This window comes from Populus euphratica, unplaced genomic scaffold, assembly GCF_000495115.2.
Source record: "Populus euphratica unplaced genomic scaffold, PopEup_1.0 scaffold106.1, whole genome shotgun sequence".
NCBI classification, from domain to species: Eukaryota; Viridiplantae; Streptophyta; class Magnoliopsida; order Malpighiales; family Salicaceae; genus Populus; species Populus euphratica.
In genome coordinates this window covers 8,503-17,933 of record NW_011499991.1, presented here as the reverse complement: position 1 = coordinate 17,933, position 9,431 = coordinate 8,503, and the positions used below count along the sequence as shown (strand labels likewise).

General features: G+C 30.2%; 1 protein-coding gene across 1 annotated transcript; it reads right to left on the bottom strand.

Annotated features, from left to right (window-relative positions):
• Positions 1-3,615: 3,615 nt before the first annotated feature.
• Positions 3,616-6,157, bottom strand: LOC105140355 (vesicle-associated protein 4-2-like). Its single transcript, XM_011047153.1, has 7 exons — positions 5,676-6,157; positions 4,926-4,996; positions 4,753-4,834; positions 4,511-4,629; positions 4,315-4,392; positions 4,079-4,198; positions 3,616-3,986 (listed from the first exon to the last, which is right to left on the bottom strand). Exons 1-7 carry the CDS (start codon positions 5,941-5,943, stop codon positions 3,930-3,932), a joined length of 795 nt encoding a protein of 264 aa, XP_011045455.1. The 5' UTR covers positions 5,944-6,157; the 3' UTR covers positions 3,616-3,929.
• Between the last annotated feature and the right edge of the window lie 3,274 nt (positions 6,158-9,431).

The window sequence follows — 9,431 nt, the reverse complement described above, 5'->3', positions numbered from 1 at the left end:
ATGGCCTTACTGCATGGTGGGAGGAAACCACAGACAGAGGAGTACGGGCTAACAATGGCCTTACTGCATGGTGAGAGGAAACAATAACAAAAAAAACACTGACTCCCTCAAATTGTTTATGGGCTTGAGTGTCTCTCTACTCGCGGAGATGGATGAATCTGGTTAAATCTCACCGTGTCAAGTTGCTATCTGTCTCCACTGTGGCATTGAGTTTTCTGGTGAGATCCACCCAGCAGCTTTAATCAAGAGTTTATTTGAATACAAGGATATGAATCATGGCTGCCCTGCCCTTTACATGCCCGTTTATAAGGACAAAGAAGAATTGTTTTCCACCTTTTAGATAATTAAAAAAAATAAAAATCCACCAAACTCTGCAACCCACTTGGGAGAGAAACAGCGTCCTCTTTCCATGGAGGGTCCCCAGATATCACCATGTCCATGAATTATTACATTGTTTGGAACCCCAGCAATTATATTTAATAGTCATTAAACTTTCGCCTAAAGAATTCATCCGGTTAACTTTTAATTTAAATTGATTTTAATATTGATTTGGTTAAATTTGAGTGATTTAACAAGTTGATTGTTATATCTAGCAATGTCAAAACCAATAAATTTTTTCTTTTAAAAAAATATCAAACAAATTTTGTTAAAAAACTGATAGACTCCAATGAACTAATTATCTTTTATACTTTTCATCTTTCCCTTTATTCTCAATTGTTCTGACGTTTCAACAATTTTTTGAAAAAAAAAAATTATTTGTTCTTTGATTCAAATGATTATTTTTCACTTTTTTATAATATTTTAATATGCTGATATTAAATATAATTTTTTTAAAAATAAAAGTATTCCAATATATTTCTTAACCAAAAGCATTTTAAAAAATAAATATAACCAAGTGGGCACTTATTCAACTATCTTTCATGTAATATTTTTTTATTTAGGAGTAATTTATTTTAGAGAATATATGTGTTTATGTCATATTGAACATACCTTGATTAATTTCAGGGATATTAAAGTTAATAATCATGTAAATCTTTAATAATTTTAAAAAAATTTAAATTTATAATCATTAAAAAATAAACTGACTTATTATGCTAGTCTCAGGATTATTTAGGAGTAATTTATTTATGCTAGATGAGGACATTTTGGATGTTATTTAAGTAATCAAAGGCAATATAATACAGAGATGCAAGGCATGAAAAGGACTAACATGAGAAATGGGAATTTATTTTTATAGGAAATAGTCCTAGCACACCGCATTTCAGGCACTTGATCACTATCATTAGAAGGATAATTTAATTGCAGTGGACCAAAAGAGAATCAGAACCAAATCCAGATCTCTATCAAAATCCATCCCACTAGCTCATCACCTTATCAACAAAAGAAAATATATTATTCTTCCACAGCAAATTTGCCTCTATGAGGTCCTCAATCCATTAATAAAAGCACAAATAACACCGACAGGTAGTTTTCATTATAAAATATAACAATTTCAACTTGTTTTAATTTAGACTTTAGGTTGAAGGGTCCAGTGCCGGTCAAGGTGAGCACATATCAGTGGTCACTTCCATGTTACGTGTATGTTAATTAGTGTTTTAAGATAAAATTTACATAGTTAATGTTTTAGGACATATGAACATAGAGGAGACAAAAATTATAGGTTGAAGAGAGACAATTTTAAATTGGACCAGATAATTGAGTAGTGATTTTTTTTTTCCAATGTAAAAAAATGTTTTGGTATTGCTAATATAGCAGGAGAAAAAAAATTTAAATTGTGTGACTGTTCTTCTAATATAACTTAGTTGATTTTATGGGTTTAAAAATAACATATATAACTTATAAAAATATAATTTGATTAAAAAACAATTCAAGAAGATGCTCAAACTCGCGACCTGGATCATAAGATTGAGATGATTCCATGGAAAGCAAATCGAAATAAATTATAAATTCTAATATCTAATTATCCCAACATTGAAGGATGAGATTAAAAAAAATCAATTAAAAAACTTTAAAAAATTATTCAAGTTAATTCATCAAACTCATGACTCGAGTCATCAGAATGAGATAACTTTATAGAAAAAATAATAAAAAATGACATGATTTATCCCGGGTTAACCTGTCAAATTTATGACTTTGATTATGAGACTAAAATAACCCCTTAGATAGTAAATCAAAACAAATTATGAAGCTTAATTTTCAATTATTTTTGTCAAATCCAATATTAAACGATGAAATTTATAAAAATTCTCATTTAAAAAATAACAAAAAAAAATAAGTTGAGTCAACTCAAGTTAACCCGATATGCATTATTATTATGTTATAAGACTGAGATAACCTAACAAAAAAGAAAATCAAAACAAATCATAAAAGCATAATTCCTTATCAAATACAACATTAAATAATAGGGAAAAGGTCAATTAAAAAAATAAAAATAACTAAGTCAATTAAGTTAACCTATCAAATCAAATCTCAGATTTAGATTATAAAATAGGGATAACTCAATAAATATCAAATTCAATGTTAAAGAACATGTGCTTTAAATCATAAAATTAAGATAACTTCTTAAAAAAAAATCTCAATTAACTAGGGTTAAAATTTCAAAATCAGCAACTTTGATAGTGAGATCAATATATCATTATAAAAAACAAATAAAATAGATTACGAAACTCAATTACTAACTAATGAATGATAAAATAAAAAAAATTAATTAAAAAATAACATAAAAATTTAGATTAACTCGTTAAGTACTATTCATAGATCAAGAAACTGAAATAACTTAATAGAAAGTAATATGTCTAATTTTCAACCAATATTAAAAGATAAAAGTAAAAAAAAATTAATTAAGAAAATAAAAAAGAAAACTTAAGCCTGGTTAATTAACCAGGCTGACAATTCATTTATAAAAAAATAATAAATTATTAAATAAACAAATCTAATATTAAAAAATATTTATAAAAAAATCAAAAATAAAAAACTACTCGAACAAATAATGCTTTATAAAAAATAGTGAAAGCACTTTGAGACGGGAAGTACAGTAACAGACGTTCTGTTTTAGTTCATAGTTAATTTTTATGTTATCAAAAGAAAAGAGACATTCAAGCGCTACATCGTGGATCATCAAGATAATAAAACAAAGATTTGATAATAAAAAAAAGAAGAAAAAAAGATAATAAAACAAAGATTTGATTAAATACTTTACATGAGCACTAATGATCCTAAAGTTCAAATGTTCTTCAATCCAATCAAAAAAAGTTTGCAAATACGAGAAATCTAGACATTGTGCTTTATTCTTAAATTCTACACAAGAAAAATTGCAAACCATGTTGCATCCTGTAGTTCTTTCTGCACTTGAATATGAATCTGGGACAAGTCCAAGACATGGAAAAAATAAAAATAAAATATTATTTTAATTATTTTTTTTTTAAAAAAAAATTAACCAAATTTGACCAGATTTTATAAGGTCAGGTTAATCTAAATTTTCGACGGATTAATATTTTCTATTTTTTTAAACCCTGGTCTAGACCCAAACCCCCGGTTAACCTGCCAGGCAGTCCAGGTTTTGTGATTAGGCTTGTGAGCAAGTAGATGCAAAAACCCTGCTGCTACAACATGCAATATTGATTAAAAAAACATGAATTGCTAACAGAGAATTACATAATTCAATGTTAATCAAAATCCCATATCTACAATAAATAGGGCACATGTGCAGTATTAGGTGCCTTAAACCAAATACAGCTTAATATGGCATAACAAAATTCCTTTTTTTTAACCCTGATAAATCCTGCTTCACAAATTTTTATGTCTACATTCCTAAAAGAACAGATCACACATCCTCCTCCGCCAATGGACAAAGGGACAAAGCATTCAACATTGTATGAAGGAAACCTCAGCTCAAGGAAAAAACATTGCAAGAAAAGGAAACAGAACTTTCACACAGAATCAACTTCAACCTGCTGGCGTGCCAGGTATCTTTCCCTCCGCTCTTTCTGAAATGTATATCAGAGAAATTAGTGTCAGGAAAGATTATAGGCCACAATGTGATAAGAAGAAATTACACGCCAAATGTTCAAGACCTTACCCACTCATCTATAACAAGTCCTTCATTGACGACTCGGGGACCTGCGTCTTCTGGAGGCTTCTTGCGTGCCTCAAGCTCAGCTTCAGCCTCAGCCAGTTGTCTTTTAAGTTTTTCCAGTGCCTTGACAGAGATAAAACAGGATTACCTCAAGGATTGAGAAAGCCTTTTCTTGTCTTTTGTATTTCGTTTTCAAATGCAGGCAGAGGACTTAATAGAGATAATTTCTATTTACTTACAGGGCTAGGGCATTCTGGATCAAGAAAAATTACTCGCAGAATTTGCTCAACTGCTACTTGATCCTTCTGCTCGTCAAACTGAATAAAAACAATAGCTTTATCAGCAAAATCAAGGAATATGTTAATAAAATCATGTTGCCATGAGCTTAATGTAGAGTCCCTAATAAGAATCACATTAGGGGTTCGGACAATATACCATCTCAGGAACATATTCCATTTCTCCTTTCACTTTCAAGCTCATGATCTTGAACTTAACCCTGCTCTTCTGATCCAATTGTCTCTCATTGTTCTCTGGAGGTTCCACAAACTTGAATACTGTTGGACAGGTAATGATTCAGAATAAGAATACCCTAAAACCAAAATGTTTACAGCATACAGTCCCTGATCATTTTAATGGGGACAGTAATCTGGAGTGGTGGAGCAGGAGATTCTGATTACCAGTTGCGGTAAGACTTTCTCCAGGAGCAAGTATAGCCCCGGGAGGACGCATGTAACAGCTCTTTGGTGCAGTCGTTTGGAACTACAACAGCCATCAAATCACTAATTATTCCCAAAATTGATCGACATCAAAATCATTGATCAAGGAAAAGGAGTCGAGAGACGCTCCATACCTTGAAAGCTACATGATACTTGCAAGTATTCTTGATGCCAATTGCACTCCTAACCTGTTTACCTGGTTCATCTTCAGCACAATAATATTGCAACAAATTAAGTACCAAGAAAACACAAATCTAGTTCACTACCAATTTTCCAGTGTTTCAAACACAAAGTAAACCCCAGAAAGAACAACGGGTCAAATCATTTAACAACTGAGTTCATCTGCATAATGATAGCTTCAAATCTGCAAACTAATCAAACAATCAGGTTCCTCAGCTATAAGTACATTAACAAAGAGCAGCTGGATGAATAGCAGTTGATAGACAATGAGCAAACCCAATTAGGTTTCTTTAACTTGTTTGATTTTGACCAACAAAGAACAATCAATCTGTTTTCTTAAGGGCTAGACATTACCATTCTAAAGAATCTCACTTCCCTTCACGAAATTAAGAAACCCCAGATCATGAATCGACTAAAAACAGTTCATATCAAGCAAAATCTGCAGAGGACAATCTAATCTGCTGAATCGACTAAAAGCAGTTCATATCATGCAAAATCTGCAGAGGACAATCTAATCTGTGTGATTTATGATATCAACAAATCGAAGGTCATTTCTTCATATAAAAATAAAGAAACCCAGATTACGAAAAGTATATAAAAAAAAAATACCCGAAAACAGTACAAGCTATGCATGCACAATCAAAACAAAAAGAACATGGCCACAGATTTTCAACAAAAAAGAACAACAAAACCTTAATTCTTACAAGGAAAGAAGAGCTTGTTAGGAGGATCAAGCCTGAGTCTTCTTCTAGTAGGCAACAAAGACTTAGTAACAAACGATACTGCATTAGTCGAATAATAAAGACTCGATCTTGTCTCTCCAAGCTGGTTACTTTGGTTCTGTTGACAACCATTATTGCCATTACTGTTATTACTACTCATGGAACTTGAAGATGTTGAAGATGAAGAAGTGGTAGTAGTAGAAGAAGAAGCGGCATTGCCATTGCCATTGCTTGTTTGCCAAAATGGCATCTTGGAAAGTCTCCAAAGGCTCCTTTCACTCTCTGCTTTACAAGATGGAAAAAACTTGTATTGTTTTCTTCACTGGGGCTTCGTGCTTTTGATTTATTTTGTGTTTTTACTATGATAATGTTGCTGTTGTTGTCTTTGTTTCTGTTGATGAAAGCTATGTATCTCCCTATTGTAATAATACTGTAGCATAAAAATGGACATAAACTGTGTAGTTTCTGCTGTCAGGTAATGCCTAATGGGAATTTGGTGAATTTGATTGGCCTCTTTGAGGTCCGGTCTGCATAGATTCCCGGGCTTTTTCACTCCTAGGCGTGTTCGTTTTTGCCTTTTTAGTGGTAGCCATGATAGTGGGAGCGTTTTCAACCTACTTTTCTGTAAAGTATCTATTATTTAGATACATACAGCGTCGTTTTAAAAAAAAAATCGATGACATTAAATAAACCACCGAACTCGAAAATATAAATAAATTACAATGATTAGTTGCAACATATGCATGCATGCAAATAACAATATCATTGAAAGACACCCTTAATTTTTTTTTTAAAAAAAGATATTCATGATTTTATTTAATAATAAATAAAAATTTAAATGAGATAAATTTATAAAATAAAAAAAAATAAAGCTCAATTCACAATAAATTAAATATTAAAAAATAAAATAAAAAATAAAATAAAATGATGAAAAAAGGGACTCAAGTCCACCCAAATCAGACAACCAAATTCACGATCTAGTCGTTGGATCATAATAACCTCGTAGAAAGTAAACTAAATAAAATTATGAAACTCAACTCTTAAATTAGTTTAATATTGAAAGGCAAAACTTAAAAAAATACAACTAAAAAAAAAAAACTCGAGTTAACTAACCAAACTCATGACCCAAAATATAAGATCAAGATAACTCCATAAAAAAAAATTAAATTTTTTTTAACAAAGGCTAATCTCCAACCAATCAAATGTTAAATAATGAAATTTCTTTTAAAAATCAATTATAAAAAAGGACCTAAAATAGAATAAAGTCAATTTAAATGTAACAACTTGGCCTAACATGTTATATATTATCCGCTTTGGCCTCTCAGTCCACCTATTTCCAGGGCTTCCACCCAGGTCCCCTCACGGTTTTGTTTATGACAGTACATAAGTTCCAAAACGCGTACAACATATTGGCAACCAATATTACTAATAAGGCTAGCAACCAACTCCTCACCCATCGATGTGGGATATTACAATTCACCGTGTTTAAAGAACCTGATGACCTCGTCGGCATCATCGAATAGTTAGTAAGGTCAGCTCTGATATCAAATATAATAGCCTGATCCAACATGTTGTATATTATTCACTTTGGGCCTCTTAGTCCACCCATTTCTAAGACTTCCACCCAGGTCCCCCTCTTGGTTTTTTTTTCTGGCAGCCTATAGGCTCCAAAACTCGTACAACATATTGACAATCAGCACTACTAATAAAGTCAACAACCAACTCCTTACCCGTCGATGTGGAATATTACATTAAGTTAATATTTCAAGCTCATGACCTGGGTTATTGGGTCAAGACCATCTCATAGAAAACATATCCTAAAAAACCACAGAGTCAAATTCTCAATCAACTAAATACTCATGGATGGAATTGAAAAACAAATCAATAAAAAATGATTCAATATAAGATAAATAGCAATAAAAAAATAAGGATCAAATTTGACATAAAAATAAATAATTAATCGAAGGTGGAAATAAAAAAATAACTCAATTAAGAAAAAAATTCAAAACAAAACAAATATTAATAAAAATAATGAGTACCAAATTTAATATAAAAATAAAATGAAACAAAATGCTAAAGGACAAAATTTACAAATAAAATCAATTGAAAAAAATCAAATCAAAACAAACAATAATCAAAAGAATAAGAATCAAATTTCATATAAAAATAAAATAACATGACAACTTTCAACTTTGATAAACCAGTTCAGATTCCAAGAGAGAAAATAGGGATGAGAAGAAAGAAATGGTTGTCAAAGACTCGTTGTCACTCCTCTATGTATACACACCCTACCACCAGAAAAATCTCGTCAAGATGGTTATGAAGCAACCATGCAAAATAGTTGTTAGAGAATAATATAAATCATATCATATTTAAGTGAAAGCTATTTGGGCTTGAAACTTACACAAGCTCACACTACCTTGTGCTTAATTTTTATTATATAAGGATTATGAGATTCGAACTTATGATCGCTTAGTTATTAAAACTTTGATATCATGTCAAAAAAACATCTCAACTTAATAGCTTAAGTTGTTAGGTAAGATCTTAGGATATGATTTATATTATTCTTTACCCTCAAGTAAAAGTTCTTTGGACTTGAAACTTGTATATGCTTATTTTACCTTGTGTTTAATTTTTATAAAATAAATAGGAGTTGTGAGATTTGAACTCATGATCATTTGGTCATTAGGGCTCTAATATCATATCAAAAAACTATCTCAATCCAATAACTTAAGCTGTTAGGTGAGATCTCAAAATATAATTTATATTATTCTTTAACAATAGCTTGGTGCAATGTAAGATGCTACACGTGCAGCCTCTTCCCATATGGCGGTGCATGTGCATGCACCAACTAAGTTTCCCTATCTTTAGTTGCTCATTTTTTTTTTCAACACACTAACCAAGTTTCTTTGCCTATCATTTTTAGCAGCTTGATTTTTTCTTTATTTATGTTTTTTTTTTAATTTTTATTGAATCCTTAAGCCTTAAATGTTTTAGATTGATATAAGCATCAAATATGTATTAGAATTTTTTCTAAACATTGTGATATCCTCACATTTAAGCAACCAAAAAATTATTTGAGAAAAAAACTTAATGTAAAAAAAATAGATTCAAAAATTTAATAAATGATGTGGCATGATGCATTTAGAGTTTTATCAATCATTCACTTTCATAATTATAATTATCTCATTAATAAAATTTTAAATTCTTATCTTGTAATAGATATTACGTTATTTATTAAATAAAAAAAATTAGTATCCCTAGCATTATATGTGTAGTTAATGTTTTAAAAAGTCTTTTATTGTGAAAAAAAAATCTATAATTGTTCCTTTCTAAGTAAGATTTATTGTCTGAATAAAGAATAAAAAAAAATCTCTTGCTTGGACGAACCAGCTTGGATGTCATTTTGCTTCAAAATTGACACTCTTTAATTTTTTTCCCCTCGAGAATAAACCTGCTTTTGCTCTTTATCTTAAGGAATATTTGTTTTTGTAATTCAATCTATTTTTAAGTTTTTTAATCTAAAAAGATATTAAATTGATGCTTTTTAACTTATTTTTATAATTTTGATAAACCAGTATAAAAAATAATATTTTAAAATATTTTCAATTAAATAATACTATAAAAGATACACTAAAAAGAATGGATAAGCTTGAAGATAGCATCTAAAACATCATGATTTGCCATGATGTTGGAAACATGATATCGTGGAAACATTAAAATAACACACTGATGCTC

Bases quoted from the DNA above. Each gene is read 5' to 3' on its own strand.
- LOC105140355 (XM_011047153.1), bottom strand. From the start codon at position 5,943: ATGCCATTTTGGCAAACAAGCAATGGCAATGGCAATGCCGCTTCTTCT. The intron at 4,835-4,925 runs GTATGGAGCGTC...TGGCTGTTGTAG, and splicing joins AGTATCATGTAGCTTTCAAG to TTCCAAACGACTGCACCAAA. The intron at 4,393-4,510 runs GTATATTGTCCG...GTTTTTATTCAG, and splicing joins TGGAATATGTTCCTGAGATG to TTTGACGAGCAGAAGGATCA.